The sequence below is a fragment of the Phanerochaete carnosa genome (genome assembly GCF_000300595.1).
Source record: "Phanerochaete carnosa HHB-10118-sp unplaced genomic scaffold PHACAscaffold_11, whole genome shotgun sequence".
Lineage (NCBI taxonomy): Eukaryota > Fungi > Basidiomycota > Agaricomycetes > Polyporales > Phanerochaetaceae > Phanerochaete > Phanerochaete carnosa.
The window spans coordinates 194,719-213,896 of record NW_006767638.1 but is presented as its reverse complement, the minus strand read 5'-3'; the positions used below and the strand labels follow the sequence as shown (position 1 = coordinate 213,896).

Genomic DNA, 19,178 nt, shown 5'->3' with positions numbered 1-19,178 from the left:
TACAGTAATCAAGTACACCTCACATCTTGCCGAACAACTCTTACAGCCAAAGGGGCATTTGAAATACACTTCTGCGATGTATTCAGACATTACAGTCTTCTGTGCAAGATCTTCTTTGATTGTGGACCACAATACACTGCCTGTTTTATGCAAAGTTCATACAATTAACTTAGTATCAAGTCGAGTTTAACCACAGTCTACCGTTCAGAAAGAAACTGCAAAGTTGAAAAAAAAGAACGCCGAGGTATCTAAATTCCTCTGGTTATTCTGTTCACAACATCAAGACAACTAGGATGAATGGCTGCCTATGGCCGAGTTTGTACTCAATTCACGAGTGTACGCTGGCAACAAACATTCCCCCTTCAAGGTACTCTATGGATATAGGCCCGACTTTACTATTCCAGTCAGAAAACACTCCAACATCCCTCCACTAAATAATAGACTTGATTGCATGGCCAAAATCCGCAAGAAAGCAGAAGCAGCTCTCCGTCAGACTAAAGAGAAAATGAGGGTTGATTACAAAACTTATAAAAACTCACCTCACTCTTTCAAAGTTGGAGACAAAGTCTGGCTATCTTCAAAAGATATCTCAATACACTAGCAAACTTGCAAACTCAGACTCCAACAGCTCGAACCATTCTCAGTGACTGAAATTGTTAGTAGACTAGACTACTGCCTCAAGCTACCAATCTGGCTCAAAGTTTACTCTGTCTTCCATGTGGACAGGCTCAGCCCATATCATGACAATGGAATGAACATAGTCGCACCTCCTCCACTAGTCGTAGTCAATAATAAGGAAAAATATGAAGTCAAAAAAATTCTGTACTTGTGCGTCTACTGCAGGCAGCTTCAGTATCTCATCAGATGGAAAGGATACAGACAAGGTGCTGACAAATGGATTCCAGCTAAAGATGTTCACACAAAAGAACGCATACGCAACTTCCATCAGCAAAATCCCTCGGCACCACAACAGATCTCCATCACCTCTTTCAGTAAACCCCACAGTTACTTCAAGCCTATCTACAAATACACCAACTTTAGCTTAACATTAGCCACCAACCCTAAAGTGTTATGACAGAGGTTTCTTAGCAAGCCTGAAGCTTGTCTGATCACTTTATTCATAGATGAGGTTAGAGCAGAATAAAGAAATGTGAATTTACAAAGGAGCTGAAAGCTGAGGTGCTACTGTACATGCGCAGGGTATTTATACTACTGCTCAATCTAACCTAAAGACTAGTCTACTAGTCAAAGGGGCTGTAGGTGAGTCAGTGAAGCTGCGCTCTATGAGTCGACAAAGGCAGTACTACTAGACTAGAGTCAGAGACTAAAAAGGAAATGATATCCCACGCCACCATGTCCATTATAATATTACCCCAGATCTCCTCTTGAACTCGTGCGACTGCCTTTTTGAGGGCCTTCTTGATGACTATGAGTGGCTTTGACTGCCTGTTATGGTGACGGTGTTTGCGTTTGAGCTGCTGTCTCGAAGTCTTTGCAGGAGTTGTCCAATCTGAGAGAGCGCTTGGGGACATCCACCCAGGATCAATGCTATCGAGGGATTTGTCATAGAAGGTGAAGCTGACCAACTTCTTGGTGGGAGCGTGGCTGTTGGACTCATACAATGGGGGAGACGACGAGTTCTGCAAAGAGGATGGTTAGTCTTGAAAGGACCGAAAGGACTGGCTGGATGACGCGAAAGTAATGCATTTGGAGAGAGGGCAAGAGTAGATTGGAGTCGAGGACGGCATGGGTTCAAAATTGTTAAATAAGTAGGCAAAATGAATAGATGGCCCAAATTGATAGCAATGGACAGAGTTGACGATGTGAGCTACTGATGGATGCGTTTCGAGTAGGTGGCAAAATCTCTCCATGCTTCTATGTGCTCTGTGTCTGTCCTTTCAATTTGCATCCTGAGTTTTGCAAGGCCTTTGTCGTTAATTTGAACCAGGTTTGCAGCGTCGTGATGGGTGTCAGTGAAGTGTTCATTGAGGGCATGGAAACTTGCGACAGTCCTTGCAAATACCTTTGTGGCATTGTCTTCTTCCTCTGCGAGCTGTGTAAGGAGCTTGACCGTGCTGTAGTTGTTGCAGATCTCAGTGATCCGCTGGAGGTAAATGGTCTCGCGGTACTTTCGCTCAATTTCTTCTGCGCTAGCATTGCTCCAGTCCCAGTGGGATTCTGAGTGTTTGTTAATGGGGATGGTGCTCTCGTGAGAGACTGGGGTGGGTGCACAGGATTGGGCAACTTTAGAAGCATGATAAGAGTTGTTGTCTGAGACGTCGGCATTTAGGTGTATTGGATGTCGGAGAGGTTGATGGAGGAGAGACTGCAAATACAAATCTGTGAGATGGATTCGATAAGAGCAAAGACAGGAATGCATTCAAAGATGGTGGCAAGGGTGGAAGACATTGTGTGGTAGTGAGGCAAAACTGGTTTTGAGACTTGAAACTAGTTGTAGCTGCAACTGGAGTTGTCTTAGCTGGAGAACGTATAGGCAAATTGTGCCTCCTTTTATATGTGTTCAGAGCGTCTTGGGCATTCTTTAAGTGGAACTCAGGTTCCCAGGAATTCTCTGCTTGTGGCTGTTTTTTCCACTTGACAAGGTATTGGACATAGCCATACAATGTCTTGTGATTGAGTATCGCCTCGACTTCATGCTCTTCATGACCATCAATGATCTCTGGAGGCTGTTCTATGAAATTGGGGCCGTATTGCTCGGTTTCATGATATGGAGTGAGAAGCGAGGTGTGGAAGACATCATGAAGTTTTTGCTGTCCTCGAAGATTGAGGTTGTATACCAAAGGTCCTAAAACCTCCTTGATTCTGAATGGTCCCTGATGTTTAAGTGCGAGTTTCTTGAAGGGATAATCATCTTGGAAGTTTGTCATCTCAAGCCAGACCTTCTGACTCTTCTGAAATGGTGAAAACTTCCTGTAAGCTTTTGAGGCCATGCGATGCTGTGCTTGATCTAAGGCAGCGTAGGCCTCTTCATGTGCGCGAGTCTGTTCTAGAAGCCATTGCTGTATTGACAGAACCTTGGTCTTGCAAAAGGCTGTGGGGATGATCCTTGGATGTGAGCCATATATGAGATAGAAGGCAAATGCTTTGTGGCACTGTGTTCTCGATTATTGAACACCACTTCCATATCAGGAAGAAGCTGTGCCTAGCTGTGCAGATTGTTTTGGTAGAAAATTCTGATGTACACTTCTATCTCTTGATTGGCTCGTTCCATTTGACTATTGGTCTGAGGATGGTATGCAGTGCTTATTTGTCTTTGTACTCCGGTTAGCTTCCACAATTCTCTCATGACTTGAGAGTCAAATTGCAGACTCCGGTCCATGAGAAAGATGTCTGGTAGTTCAAATCTTTGGTAGACGTATTGATGGTAGAGTTTGGCTGTACCTAGTGTGTCCATCTTCTCCATGCAAAGGCAAAGAATTATCCCCTTCGTAGAATCATAGTCTACCACGACCATTTGAGCATTATATCCATGAGATGCCGGGAGGTGAGTAATGAAGTCACAGGTTGTGAACGCGAATGGACGGTTCCGTCAAGTAGATTTGATTGGTTGAAGAGGTGGAATAGTTGGCTAATGATTAACCTTCATTTATTGGCATTTTGCGCAACCTTGGACGTAATTTGAGATGAAGATCTGCATGCTTGGCCAGAAATATTCACGTCGAATGAGTTCTCCTATTTTCCATTATTCAGGATGTCCTGCTCCAGAGGAATCATGATAGGAGAATACGATGTGGCATCAGAGTACTTGATTTGCTGGTATGTAGCATTGTTCCTTGTAAAAGAGTACATCATGCAATAGCTGTGGTACCAAGTTAGTGAAGAAAGTAATCATAGATAATATGCCTTAATTCCTCAAGTTCAAAGTTGATTAAGTTACTATTCAGTGGACTTCTATACTGGACTTAAACAGGTGCAAGTACAGGCTATGTGAATTTATTTATTATGGCAATGAGCACTTTACAGCCAGGATAGTTAGTGCTAATGAGCAAGTATGGTATAATGATGGATTGAAGCATGGTAGCCTATATCACTTAAAATCCCAGCTTTGTAGCATGAAACCAGCCCAACTTGCTAATAGTCCAAATAGGCATAAGCTGGCCTGTTGGTTTTATAGTTAAATGTTGTAAATAAACTGTATGATTGTCTGTAACTTATTATTATTTATGTGGTAAGCACATTATTGATAAGATTCACATAATAAAATGATGAAAAATTATCACTGTCAACATATTATGCAAAGTTGTAAAGTGATAATTGATGTAGCTCTAAAGCTCATTTAAATTACAAGCTATTATAATATGTATGTTATTATTATTTATATTACACCATAAAAGAAATGTACCTGTCAAGCATATATGCTATAGCCCACATAATCCTAGTTATGTTAATAGCTGAAGTATTGATAGCTACAGAGAGTTAGTCAGATTTTGATCTAAAAGTGTACTGACTTCCAAAGTGCTACTTTCAACATTACATTTCTTCATTACATTTAAAAATTGTAACATGTAGATCTATGACGAAAATATGTGTGGACCAAATTTAAAGTTAATAGCTTAAGTATAGCAAGTTGTAGAGTGAGAGGCAGACTTGCATTAAAAAGTAAACTGATTCTCAAAGTGCTACTTCTAACAGAACGATCAGAAATTGTAACATTTATCTATTTATCACTTCTGATATTTTGCACCAGCACTACAGGCATGGGCTAATTTCAGGCCACCTGAAATGTCCTGGTCAAGTCATTAAAATGGTTTCTTTTTCGGGGACTTACTGGCAATTTACTGGCGACCAGAAATAATGAATTTATTGTTATTTTTATAGAGATTTTAGATGTAAGAAAATGGAAAATATTGCATGATCAAAAATTGTCCTAAAATGTCTCAAGATGGTTAAATGAGTGGCATATGTTGACGCAGTGGAAAGAGCCAGAAAAGCTCCTATTTCTGGTGACTTTGTGGCGCATTTCAGGACACGTGAATGAACATGTGCAGACATTATTTCAGAGGTGCCAAAACCCAAATTTTCCAAATTGCGGAAATTGCCAGATTAGATTAGATTTTTGCTTCATGTCAGCCACAAAGAAAGACTCTGGACAGAAAGATTTTCTGGGTCACTGATATGATAACTATGGGGCACATTTTAGGCACATTTAGGCACATTTTAGGCACATTTTTAGTCATGTGTCAAGGAAAAATTTTCTATTCCATGAAATAGTTCAAACACATTCAGATACACTCTTTGAAAGGCAAACTTTTTAAATCATTTCATGGAATAGAAAATTTTTCCTTGACACGTGACTGAAAATGTGCCCGAAAATGTGCCTGAAATGTGCCCTGCAGTTATTATATCTTTCTGTCCAGAGTCTTTCTTTGTGGCTGACATGAAGCAAAAATCTAACATAATCTGGCAATTTCTGCAATTTGGAAAATTTGGGTTTCGGCACCTCTGAAATGATGTCTGCTCATGTTCTTTCATGTGTTCTGAAATGCGTCACAAAGTCACCAGAAATAGGAGCTTTTCTGGCTCTTTTCACTGTGTTAACATGTGCCACTCATTTAACCATCTTGAGACATTTTAGGACAATTTTTGATCACGCAATATTTTGCATTTTCCTACATCTAAAATCTCTATAAAAATAATAATAAATTTATTACTTCTGATTGCCAGTAAGTTGCCAGTAAGTCTCTAAAAAGGAAACTATTCTGATGACTTGACCGGAACATTTCAGGTGGCCTAAAATCAGCCCATGCCCGTAGTGTGGCTACTCCAGGGCCTGATCAAGCATTTCACTGCTTAGATTACAAAGGCTTATAGTGAAGACCAGCTTGGTTTGTGCTGTCAAAAACTTCCTTGCAACAGCCATGTTTGTCACTTTTTCAAAGGCATCTCTTTATTATCAAAGGTCGCAGGCAAAAAACACATATCAGACATGTCTACATTACCGCCGCCTCGTTGCTGCATCACGCTTCTTCAGTAACGGCCCCCACTTTAATCTCCATTAGACCTTCTATTTTTGAGTCTGATCAACAACGGACATCTTATCTCTGTTAGCCTGACAGCATTATATGCTATGACACACCGGCTTCTATTTCTCTGCAGGGTCCTCTATATACTAGCAAATGCTGTAGCTACAGTTGCTTAGGTAATGCCTAGTTCGTGCACAATCTGAACAGTATATAAAAACCCTCTTTTTTGCTACCTAGCCCCCATCTCAACCTCTTGGTTTTTGGGCTAGGTAAGCCTTTGGTTGTAATGTAGTATACTTACTAATGAATACTTAGTTATTGGACTGGCTGAACAAGTTAGAACAGTTACTGTGGAACCGTGCTCTGCATTGCCTAGTAGTTAGATCTACGCGGCATCTCTCATGTTATGTCAACGCCACTTTACAACATTCATAACAACAAATCCATTTTTGTTGATCTTGGAATTTGCAGCAATTTCAATTTTCCAAAGCTTCACTTTCTCATCTATTACGTGTGGCTTATTAAATGGCTAGGTATCCCTAATAATTTTGATGCTGAATACTCTGAGCGGTTGCACATTGATTTTGCAAAGAATACTTATTGAGTAACTAATCACAAAGATAAGTTGCCACAGATGACCCTTTGGCTTAAGCAAAAGGAGAAAATCTTGCAATTCAGTGATTATGTTACTTGGTGTCTTAAAGAATGTCCATCATTAGTGGCCACACTTCTACATAGTTGGTCATCAGTGTGCATTTGAATGACAAAGCATTCTTCATGTTATAATGTGCCATTTTCAGAGTTAAAGTCAAAATATAGGACTTCCTATATTTGAGATGTGCCAGCATGTTTTGTTGCCAAGTGTAACAATTCAAATGCTATGCAAGCTTAGATTGAAGTCTTAGCTAATAATGTTGATATTTCATTTACTGGATTATTAGTATATTATCAAGCATGCTTTTAGTTGGATCATTCTGAACATCATCTATTGAGCTCAAATAAATGAAATGTTATTCAGGCAAAATCTGCTCATATAGACATGATGGGACAATATATTCCAGAACAACTTGATCTTATTCTAGTTAGCAATGGTCACATAAAAAAATGAGTATGAAAGGTACTCTTCTTATTCAAATAGCTTGATGCTTAGATTAATATATTATTTAGGCCATCAGCTTGCATAAATTCACACCATCTTTTCACTTACACCAGATGCTGTCAATGGGCTCTTTCCTGATAACAAGCACGTTTCTCAATACTTCACTTATATTGAGTAGTTTTAGCACTTTGAAAATGATCTACAATGCCACCATTTGCTTTATTGCACTAAACACAAGTGTCAGAAAAATCTTCCAGTTACAATTTCTGAATATATTGAAGAAATGTTCTGTTGGAAGTAGCACTTTAGAGGTTAGTTCACTTTCTCATGCAAATCTGCCTAACTTTTTAGACTCTTCAATATTTATGCTATTAACTTAAAACTTGGTCTATACATACTCCTAGTATAGATCTACATATAAAGAATTACTTGACCATAGACAGATCAGTTTTGGCTCTTTAACGCTGTGTTTTGTGTGTGAGCTAGAAACTTGGACAAATTTCACAGATAGGCCATTCTCAAAAGACACAACATCCAGATGATCTTTATACCATCAGATTGAGCCTGTTAAAAGGGTCCAGAAAATGTAAAAAAGATATGCCAAAATAATTGTTTAAAGAGGTGAACCAATGAGAACAAAGCATGAAAAAAAGCTATAATAAGCATCTGATAAATGCCACAGCACAGTCTGCCTTCTTCATCACTTCTACTCTTCCTTACACATCTTTGCCTATATTAACCATATATTCTGAGGTTCACTGTATGTATATCATCTATGTTATGTACTATGGAAGTAGTTTATGGCTGTGTTCAATGATAAAGTGTTTGCTACCAGCTTTGACCATCATTACACAGTGTTACACAATGAATTGTGGGCTTCATAGTTGATGGAATATTGTAATTACTTTGTGGTGGGATCTCCATAATATTCTTGATAAGCATGAATATATATAGGAATAGTGCAATTTGTTTGGAATTAAGATAATTGTTCACATGATCTGCACTCTTAGTGCTCTCTACAAAGCAATACTGGGTCATAATTCACAAATATATTCAAGGCACATCTATTACAATGTCTCCAAAGTATTATACTCCAACATTACTCATACCTGCACATATAAGTTCATAATACAGCATATAGTCATTATTGTGTACATGAAATTTAATCTTTCCAGCTTTCAGACTCAGTAACTATATTACTCTATTCTGCCACCTCAAAATTTCTGCACATATCTTATAGAAATATTTACCCTCACTATCTATTATAGTATTACTTTATTTCAATGCTCAAAACTGGAAATTTTCGAAATAAAAAGCTTTCCCAGCTAGGATTAAACCTCTAATCTTTATTCAACCAACTATGCTAATCTCACTTGCCAAGGCATGTAAGTTAGCAGAAAGAAAGAACTTATTCTTGAACACTGCCAGAGACTCAATGAGAGCTAAGCTACATAAGATGAAACCCTGTAAAGTTTTCTCTGCATACCAATGAGGATACTGAGATTTATGAGCTGTGTAGCTATATACTTGAATTACTAGAGAACTTTTGGCACAAGGAATATATGTGCACATCATGTGGAATCAGTCTGATAATTGGTAGAAACAAGAATATAACCTATTCTGACTTGCTCCCTGTATATTCCCTATACAAATGGCAAAGGCAAGGCATCATGAGTGGACCTGTTTGTAAAAGAACTCCACTAAAGTTGTTACATGCCAATACAAGACAAATAGCCATTATAACATGCAGTAGCTGTGGTAGCAAGCTAGTGAAGAAAGTAATTGTTGCGGACTGGTGTTGACACAGCACAAGAGATGGCAACGTGGATCTAACAAAAGGCGGCGCAGAGTACAGTCTCATGATAATTGTACTTGCTTGTTCAGCTAGCCCAATAACCAAGTTTATTAGTGAGTATTTTACAATACAAACAAAGGCTTATCTAGTCCAATAACTAAGAGATTGAGATGGGGGCTAGGTAGCAACAAAGGGGCCCTTTATATACTGTTCAGATCGCACATAGACCAGGCATTACCTAAACAGTTGTGGCTATGGCATCTGCTAGTATTTAGAGGACTCGACAGAGAAACAGGAGTTGATGTGTCATAGTATCTGATGTTGTTAGGCCGACGGGAATTGGATGTCCGTTGCCAATTAGACTCGGAGATAGAAGATTCAGTGGAAATCAGAGCGCGGCTGTTATCGAGGAAGTGTGATGTGGTGACAGAGTGGCGACAATACAGGCATGTTTGATGTGCTTGATGCGTGCTCATTGGTGATGTGATCTTAAAGTGTTGGCACATGGCTAGGATTTGTAAACAGGCGCCAATGCACCGATGATGTTTGAAGGATCGTATAAATGTGGAATGAATTGTAGAAAATTGGAGAAAATGGAAAAATAATAGAAGGCCGGGGCTATGCCATGACATTACCCTTTCTACAATTGAGACTCCTAGCAAGAAGACATAGCCTGTATTCTGCCTGATTCCCACTCAAATTTTGCTGCTTTATGTTATGATGGACATGGTGGCGTAGGATATCATTTTCTTTTTAGTCTCTGACTCTAGTCTAGTAGTACTGCCTTTGTCGACTCATAGAGCGCAGCTTCACTGACTCACCTACAGCCCCTTTGACTAGTAGACTAGTCCTTAGGTTAGATTGAGCAGTAGTATAAATACTCTGCGCATGTACAGTAGCACCCCAGCTTTCAGCTCCTTTGTAAATTCATGTTTCTTTATTCTGCTTTAACCTCATCTGTGGATAAAGCGATCAGACAAGCTTCAGGCTTGCTAAAAAACCTCTGTCATAACATTAGCTGAAAGCTTCTCAATAAGGCAGATTTAAGATAGGTCTACGCCATAAAGAATAGTCAAGACAACTACCCCACGAGCAACTGGGGTGAACGACTGCGCCACAGCAGCACACAGACACAACCTAAGATCTGACGATAGGTGCAACTACAACCGATACAACAAAGAACATTGGAGGAGTTGTTTTGAACAACTTTGCTCCAACTGATACAATGCATACTAAGGAACTGTACGAGTACCACAAAGACTCGTCCTCTGCAAACCAGCACAAGTAGACTTTTTTCAAGAAAGAGACAGGCTTAACAAAGAAGCCAGGCTTAGAGAAGAACAAGCCCAAGAAGTAGCTCAACAACCACTATCCACCAGCGTACCACTATCCAGACCACATATGCCACACCCATACGATCAATCTCGCAGACATAGCCAAGCACTCAGCAGGGCAGAAATCTCTACCTCTATTGAAGTAGACAACAAAACATCCAAAGTACAGTAGCAAGGATTACTTCAGGTACCAGAAATTAGACTCGAACCATTCGATGTTCTCCTGCCAAATCTCGATGTACCCATCCTGCCTGAACGACAGGAAGAAATATACGAAGTTACCAGACAACTTCAGACACCCTCCACAGTGGCAGACAGAAACACTCTCATGCGAGAAATGATCAAGACACTTCAAAAGTGAATGAACATGCCTCTACCCCAAAGCCCCAGAAGTTCGATGGCACGCAACGAATTCAGGACTTCCTGGAAGACTGCGACATCTACTTTAAGGGCAAAGACACAACCAAGAATGCATAGAAAATTCTCTTTATACTCAATAACACTGAGAAGAAACTGCACGACTGGTGTCACACCAAGTTTGACAAATACGAAGCCAGTACAGCATGGCCTACATGGACCAAATTCAAAGAAGACTTTGCTAAAGCCTTCCAAAAAGTGGATAGCAAAGTTGACACCATCGTAAAACATGACAGAATAATGCAAGCAGACTTCGACTCAGTCAATGACTACAATGTCGAATTCAATCAACTTGTCAAGGAAGCCAAGTATGGCAACCCAAGTACAAACACCTACCTCCAACGTACCTATACAGGAGGACTCAAATCTGTTCTTGCAAAAACTCTCTTCCAATGAGAAAAGAAGCCAATCACACTCTAAGGATGGCAAGAAGAAGCACTCAAGTTGGACAACACAGAAATAGAATGGGATAAGCTTGGACAAGGAAGACAAAGGAGAAGAGTCGACAAAACCACCTCTTACTCCAGAGGAAATGGAGGAGGAGGAAAAACTCAGGAACGCGATGCCATGGATATCGACGCTGTCTCCCAAGACCAAACACATCGTGAAGAACGATGCTTTAATTGTGAAGGCAAAGGACATATTGCTAGAAACTGCCCTTTGCCCAAGAAACCCCAGCAACACGACCAGCAAGGAAGATACCAACTCAATCACTTGCAACAAGGCAATCACCCTCAGACAAACCAATGCTCTGAACAGTGGAATAAAGGAAATTCCACCAATGTCCACACCACAACAGTCAGGAAGGAACCTAACCTCATTGATCTCGACAACGAACTCAGAGATTTGGTCAAAGAAGTGACCAAACTCTCTTAAAACGAGGCTAAGGATCTCTTTACCCGTTACCTCAAAGCTAATCCGGATTTTCATGTCTAAGTGTTGCCCCAACGTCAACGCCTCTTAGAATATCAATTTCCTCCGTATTAATTGCCGACATGCAATCAAAATCAATGCGTATTTCCATCCAAATCAAAGTGAAAGAAACTGTTGAAAAAGTCCTTGCACTAGTCGACTCAGGAGCACAAGGCAAATTCATCAATCGATCAACAGTCTGGGAATTAGGACTACAAGAAAAGCCCTTGAGGAAACCAATTAAGGTATTCAATGTTGACGGAACTCTGAACAAATTAGGGTTCATTCGCAATGAAGTCAAAATCGACATGAATGTGGGAAACCAACCTACTAAAGAAAAGTTGTTAGTTAACACAATTAGGCAAGCAAGACATTATCCTCGGCATGGACTGGTTACAAGAAAAAAACTCGTTCATCAACTGGAGCAAAGGCACTTTAGACTTCTCAAAAAGAATTCAAAGATGCGAAATTGAAGAATTACTGGATAATGAAGGAAGAAACATCAATACCCTCCTATTCAATGACTCAGCACTCCTCAGAGAAGAAGCAGAGTTCGCGGTCACTATCTCAGAAGGAGAACAAATACCCACTAGAGGAACAGAAGAAGCTGCAGGACTTGATCTCTATGCAAGTGAAGACCAGATAATACCACCTCAATTTTGCATGCTTATCAAAACAGGACTAAGTGCTCATATTCCTGAAGGAACCTATGGACAAAGCGCACCAAGAAGCGGACTAGCAGTCAAAGGAATCGACGTAGGAGCAGGAGTAATCGACAAAGACTATATTAGAGAAATCTGCATACTCCTCATCAACTCCAAAATCGAAGATCACAAGGTAGTCAAAAGGGATCGAGTGGCGCAACTAGTACTCAAACAAATCTTTATGGCAAAATCCAAACAAGTCAAAACTTTACCAGGAACTAAACGAGGATCAAAAGGGTTTGGATCCACCAATGCCGAAACAATACAAAAAGCCAGACCAGAAGAAATAGCCTGACATGTGCTGCACCTTCTCAGAAAAGGAGCACCTCTGGATCGGTCTATATACATCTCTTTGATAATCGCCTCAGAACCCATCATACAAGCTGAACTATGTGAAAAAGGAGACTATATCCTTGCATACACTCCAGGAGACTCCTATGCATACATCATGCACACCAAACCAGATGAAATGGCTAAAGACATAGCATCTTTATGAATTAATGCGAAAATCCACCCGGCTATGGCAATGGCACAACAAGCAATATAAAGAACGAACTACCAACTGCATACCAAGATTATCAAAACGTCTTTGAGAAACAAGCAGCCAAACGGTTTTCGGAATCAAGACCATACGACCATGCCATCGATTTGAAACCAGATTTCCATTCCTAAAGATTGCAAGGTCTATTCATTATCTTCCCTAGAACAACAAAAACTCGACAAATTTCTAGATGAGAATATGCAAAAAAGCTACATACGACCATCTAAATCGCCAATAGCCTCACCATTCTTCTTTATAGGAAAGAAAGACGGAACGTTACGACCATGTCAAGACTACCGGTATTTGAACGATGGCACTATCAAGAATGCATATCCACTTCCTCTTATTTCAGACCTCGTCGATCAACTCAAAGAATGAAGCATATTCATCAAGCTTAATTTACGAGCAGAATACAACAACGTACAAATCAAAGATGGAGACCAATGGAAGGTGGCCTTCAAAACAAACAGAGGACTATTTAAACCAACAGTCATGTTCTTTGGACTATGCAACTCCCTGGCAACATTCCAGGCAATGATGAATGATCTATTTCACAACATGGTCAATGAAGGATGGCTAGTCATTTATATGGATGATATGCTTATCCATTCATCCAATCAAGATGAACACAAAAAGCAAACACGAAGAATCCTTCAAAGACTCCATGACAACGACCTTTTCCTCAAACTCGAAAAATGCACCTTTGATGCATGGCAAGTTGAATTCCTCGGAGCACTCGTATCATATAACCAAGTTGCCATGAACCCAGTCAAGATCAAAGGAATATTAGACTGGCCAAGACTGACTACCGTCAAGCAAGTTCAAGGATTCCTAGAATCTGGCAATTTTTATCGACACTTCATTGACCACTACTCAGACATTGCCAAGCTGCTCAATGAACTTACCAAGAGAGACAAGCCATTCAATTGGACAGACGAATGTCAGAAGGCTTTCAATACGCTGAAACTATGATTTATGTCAGCGCCTCTTCTATTGATGCCAGATGCCACAAAGCCGTTTCTCATTGAAGCAGACACCTTGCTCTTCACGACAGCAGCAGTACTCCGACAACAGGACATCGACGAAGATTGGCTACTGGTTGCCTACTTATTCCAATCCTTCAACCCAGCAGAACACAACTATAATATCTACAATAGAGAATTACTGGCAATAGTATGAGCGCTTGAAGCATGGCGCCACTACCTAGAGGGAAATTTAAGCACCACAAGGATCCTCACAGACCACAAGAATCTCACGTACTTCCAATCTCCACAGTGACTAAATAGATGACAAGCAAGATGGCAACTATTCCTATCCCAGTTTAATTATGAATTCGAACACCACGCAGGCACTAGACTCATTCAAGCAGACGCTATGACAAGAGCCTCTGCACTAGCTGACACAAAATGTGACAACACAGAAGAAGTATTACTACCCGAAGACAAATTTGTCGCCACAATTCTCCTACCAAATCCATTATTCACAGAAGATGTAATCATCGCGGACATCGAATTGAAGCACCCACTTTAAGTGTGGACTATAAATTGGCAGAAGATATTCAGAAACATCTTACACATAACGACATCGCTGAACAAGTACGATCAGCATAACTAGGAAAAACTGACGCATTTCCTTTCAAGTCAAATGCGGATCAATGGGAAGAAAGAGATGGACTACTGGCTATTTGTCCTGTATTGGCATGTAACCACTCTAGTGGAGTTCTCTCATGAGCAGTACCACTCATGATACCTTGTCTCTGCCATCTGTATGGGGAGCATACAAGGAGCAAGTCAGAATAGGTCATGTTCTTGCTTCTACCAATTGTTTGCCTGGTTCCACATAATGTACACATATATTCCTTGTGCCAGAAGTCTTTTAATAGTCCAAGCATATAGCTACACAGCTCATGAATCTCAGTACCCTCATTGGTGTGCAGTGGAAACACTACAGGGTCTATCACATGTAGCTTAGCTCTGATTGAATCTCTAGCAGTGTCCAAGGATAAGTTCTTCCTTTCTGCTGATTTGCATGCCTTGGCGAGTGAGGTTAACATAGGTAGTTGGTTTGAAGTCAACTTTCACGTTGATTAACTTGGATCATACAGTGCTTGGAGCAGTATAGCAAACAGGCTATCATAGGCACAGCTGTAATCACTCCAATCAAAGCCTCACTTCTGAGTGGTCATGGTATTATTATGATCAAGTTTGAGCTTCTTGAGCTTGGTGGTGATAACTCCAGCTTCTTCTGCTTCTGTGCTCGACTTTCGCTTTTTTACAGGCTTCTTGTCATTTCTCAGTGCCTTCAAAGCTATTGTACCCTTGGCAGCCACAAATACCCAGGATTTGTTCGACATTTCTTTGCAGTTTGAGTAGCTCGGGTGTTATTCCTTTGCTGGGAGTTGTCCTTCTTTTGATGACTTGTTGGCTACGATTCTTCAGCCATCATCTCATCATCAGACTCATAGCTTGGCTATGGCTGTTCCTTTGACCATTTGATATGTTTGGGCATGCTGTTGGGTACAAAGTCATCTTCCATCCACTGTCTTTAAGTGTAAATCACTTGCTTCCTTGTTACTCCACCAACACTTGTAGCAATTTTCCTATGGTACAGTAGCCTTGTGACCTCATTTAAAACCTCTAATTCTCTGCATTCCTGGCGCAGCCAGCCTGATGTACCACTCCTAATTTCCTTGTCATCAATCCTTGGATAATAGCTGTGCTTTCATATGATGAACCTCTGGAAAGACATCTTTACACAGAATGATGGTTTCTGCAGTTGTGCAGGTCAACCACATTGTCTGGCCTTGTTTTGCCTTGAGAGTTGTAGTCTGTCATGGCAAAATTAGGCACAAGTGGGACCTGATCTCTGTTGATAGTCAAGACCTTGCCATTTGGCATCATACACTTGGTGGCCACAGCTACCTGAGATATAGGCACCACATTAGCTGGTAATCTCTCCAATTGTGTTGGCTTAGGTGGACAGGTAAGCTCTACAAACACAGTCTCTAGCTGCATCTTTCCACTGTCATCCAAGGGCTTAGACTTCCAGCCTACAACTCTGCCTTCAGCTCCATTGGTTACACAGCACTCAGTGGCCAAGTTTCTCTTGATCATCACAGGTGGACCAATGCATAGCTTCAATACACCAGGGTGATTCTGTGAGCATGAATGAGGTAAACTCCACAAGGTCTCTTTGAGGAAAGGATTGATCTCATTATTTATCCTTTTTGGATTGACCTCATGAGCTTGGCCTCTCTTCTTCTTCCTACTTTCCTTCACATCTGCCTCCCACTTGTCATTGCTATAGAGCTCCTGAAGTGACTTCCCAGCTTCCTCAGCAAACTGTACAGATCTCACTTCATTTATCTTGTCTCTGTGAGCATTCCATGAGGTAATGATGGATACATGATGAAACCTGGGATCTGACAGATTGGGTCTACCATTTGCTCGTCCTACAATCCTTGAGTTCAATAGCTTGATATCTGCATCTGGGCAGGCTCCATAACTCATATTTGCCAAGCATTTCCTCAGCTTCCCATCATTTGCTGTCTGGCTCTTCTGTCTCATGTTCTGCTTCAGAATAACCACTGTAGTAAACTGGTGCCACAGAGCCTTGCCAGCAGCTGCCTTCTGGCTGTGTACAGAGTTTGCAGAGTGTGGGGCAGATGTAACACTTCCAGCATACAAGACATCACCAGAGGTTATAGGAGGCAGCTGAGCAAAGTCTCCAGCTACGATGATGTTAATTCCTCCAAATGGCTCATCACGCTTATTCCTGGCTATACACATCTGCTCACAAATCTTGTAGAACTCATTGTTATCCACCATTGACACTTCATCCAGGAAGATATACTCTACACCACGCAGATTGTCTACAGCAGCAGATGTTGAGCTATAACTTGAGGATTTATCTTGTCCATAACAGGCACTGAAGCCCAGCACATGGTGATAAGTAGATCCTCCAATGAGTGAAGCTGCAGCTCCAGTAGGTGCCATACACAAGAATCTATGGCCTTCATTGCGCTCATTGAGGAAATGGATAAGGGCTTTGATTACTTGTGATTTTCCTGTGCCTGCCATGCCACCAAGATGCATCTTGATCTGTTCACCACAGGGCTTGCTAGCATGATTGGAAATGATGCAGAAGGCTCTCCTTTGCTCTCTGTTCAAGGTAAACTTCTTGATAGTATTATCAATGAGCTTCTTGGACTCTGGAGATGGAGGTACAAAGGAGGCATCCAAGTATGACTTGTCAATGATTTTAACAGTGTTAATATCATCTGAATTAGTTTGTGTTTTTGCCTTCACAGCTTCACTTGTCTGACCATGCTTAGCGTTGAGAATATCTGCTCTCTTGTTTGCCAGAAGCTCTTCCCATTTATGTGCTGACCTTAATCCGTGCGATTCTTGCCTGTATATCTTCACTAAACTTGTCCATAGCCCCAGTGGTATGTAATAAGCGTTCAGCATCCTGCATTCTGGACAATCTGGCAATATATCCTCTTGACCACTCCATATACTCATCAGCGTGTTCAACCTGGGAGACAAACTCGACCAGAGGAGTGCTGGAAACCATAAATGGAGGTTGTGGATGAGCAATTGAAGAAGGCCCAAATACAAGCCTCCACAGACATAAGGGCACATCACAAGGCGCATATCTACATATATAATCACATCCAAGCCTGACACTGGAGCAGATGAAGTAGTGGTCTACTGTGGATAGAAAGCGAAGGAAAACAGCAAAAAGGATGAGGATAATTCAGGATATAGAGATATGGAAGAGAAGAATGATGATAGGGCAGAGAAGCTGTAGCATCACATACAACACAGGAAATAACACCGCTATCTCAGTAAGCTGCTCTTCACCAAGTTGGTCAAGCAATTCATCACCATAGTAAAGATTATTCAGATTCTCTTGTATATCCTCATCTATATTAGATGGCATATCACCTGAGGCAAGGCCCTTCTTTCTGGCTGCAGCATTGTTATCTCTGGCATCATTACACTCATAGCGCATGTGGAAGAATTTCATGAGCTCTGATTGTCTTGGTGTAAATGAATAATCAGTAAAGATATCATTCCAGCCGTTCTCTTCTGACTTGAGATTTTTGCCAGTGCGCCAGGGCTTGAACAGAGTGAGCATGGTCATGCAATAATCTTCTCTGTTGCCTTTATCCTTTCTAGGTAATGCTCCACCAATAAAGTCTGGGACTTTGGCTTCTGCCTCTATGCACATGTGTACATGATGTGTACTATGTTGTGGATAGTCTTCTGTGAATCTTGCCTATGCTGTGAAGTCACTTGGCTCATCAGAAGTAGGAATATCTGGATCAGAACTATTCTCATCCTGGCTAAACTCCTGCTTGTATTCAATCTCCTCTTCTTCTAAGTCTTCTTGTCAAAGAGACTGATCTTCAGTTGAGTTCCAGTCTAGCTCCACAAGCTGATCATTCTCTACATAGCTCTCTTTCTTAACATGATCCTTGGCTATCCTTGGAAGGTCTTTAACAATTCTAACACCAAGCTTGTCTAGGTATATGTCAAGGGCCTCCAAATGATTTGCCTCTGATTTGGATATCCAGGTCTGATCTCCAAGGTTCCACTTTATCAGAAACTTCAAATTTTGACCTATCCACTTCACAAGAGAAATTTGGAACTTTTTGTCGCAAAAAATGCAAAAAAAGCTTGAAAAAAAAGTAAGAAAAGGCCGTATTTTTTCGCTCGGTATCCAGCAGCCCGGCAACTCGGCAATCCCACATTCGAGCCGATTACCTGCTGGGTGCCGCCGTCCCCAGGGCACTTTGATAGACGGCCTAGCTCACAGTCGGCTCAGCTGCCGGATACCGAGAAAAAATATGACATCTTTTAACTTATTTTTACAAGCTGTTTTTGCATTTTTTTGCAACAAAAAAGCTCCAAATTTCTCTAGTGCTTGTGTGACATAATCTCATCTACAAGAAACTCTCCCTCTCTTTCATTGCCTTCAGCTATTCTCTTGGACATCTTACCTTTCACTGAGCTCCTTACCCAGTCATACAAGCATACTGACTCATACTTCTCAGGTCTGTATATGTAGTCCATCACAGTGTTAACTCCAATGACCTTGGCTTCACTGTTGGCTATCACAACCTTCTGATCTTCTGACTGGCTCTTTCTGCCTTCCTCTCCAGATAGAGCAGGTTCCCATGCGTTCCTGACCTCATTCACATATGATCTTCAGTAAAACCTTTGGAATAAGTGGCTGGTGTAGTGGTTTGGATGGTTTAGCAGATACATGCATGCCCTGGGGCCACCAATCTCACTTTGTGAAGTCAGACAGTTTACAACCTTTGTGAGTTCCTTTCTGGCCTTGACTGCTCTACTAACCTGCCCAGCTAACATCTCTGACTCTGG

At 41.0% G+C, this 19,178-nt stretch overlaps 3 protein-coding genes across 3 annotated transcripts; 1 reads left to right on the top strand and 2 right to left on the bottom strand.

Annotated features, from left to right (window-relative positions):
• Nucleotides 1-628: 628 nt before the first annotated feature.
• PHACADRAFT_104521 (uncharacterized protein) lies at nucleotides 629-1,769 on the top strand (the record flags this gene model as incomplete). The annotated part of the gene is made up of 2 exons (XM_007400620.1): nucleotides 629-1,066; nucleotides 1,716-1,769. Coding segments are annotated over 2 exons (492 nt in total), but the record flags the coding sequence as incomplete, so codon positions are not given.
• A 13,767-nt stretch (nucleotides 1,770-15,536) lies between these two features.
• On the bottom strand, nucleotides 15,537-16,574 carry PHACADRAFT_104881 (uncharacterized protein; the record flags this gene model as incomplete). Its single annotated transcript, XM_007400619.1, has 1 exon — nucleotides 15,537-16,574. The coding sequence occupies one exon, from the start codon at nucleotides 16,572-16,574 to the stop codon at nucleotides 15,537-15,539; it is 1,038 nt and encodes a 345-aa protein (XP_007400681.1).
• A 970-nt stretch (nucleotides 16,575-17,544) lies between these two features.
• Nucleotides 17,545-19,166, bottom strand: PHACADRAFT_105123 (uncharacterized protein; the record flags this gene model as incomplete). The annotated part of the gene is made up of 4 exons (XM_007400618.1): nucleotides 17,545-18,069; nucleotides 18,304-18,420; nucleotides 18,741-18,897; nucleotides 19,012-19,166. The coding sequence occupies 4 exons, from the start codon at nucleotides 19,164-19,166 to the stop codon at nucleotides 17,545-17,547; spliced, it is 954 nt and encodes a 317-aa protein (XP_007400680.1).
• Between the last annotated feature and the right edge of the window lie 12 nt (nucleotides 19,167-19,178).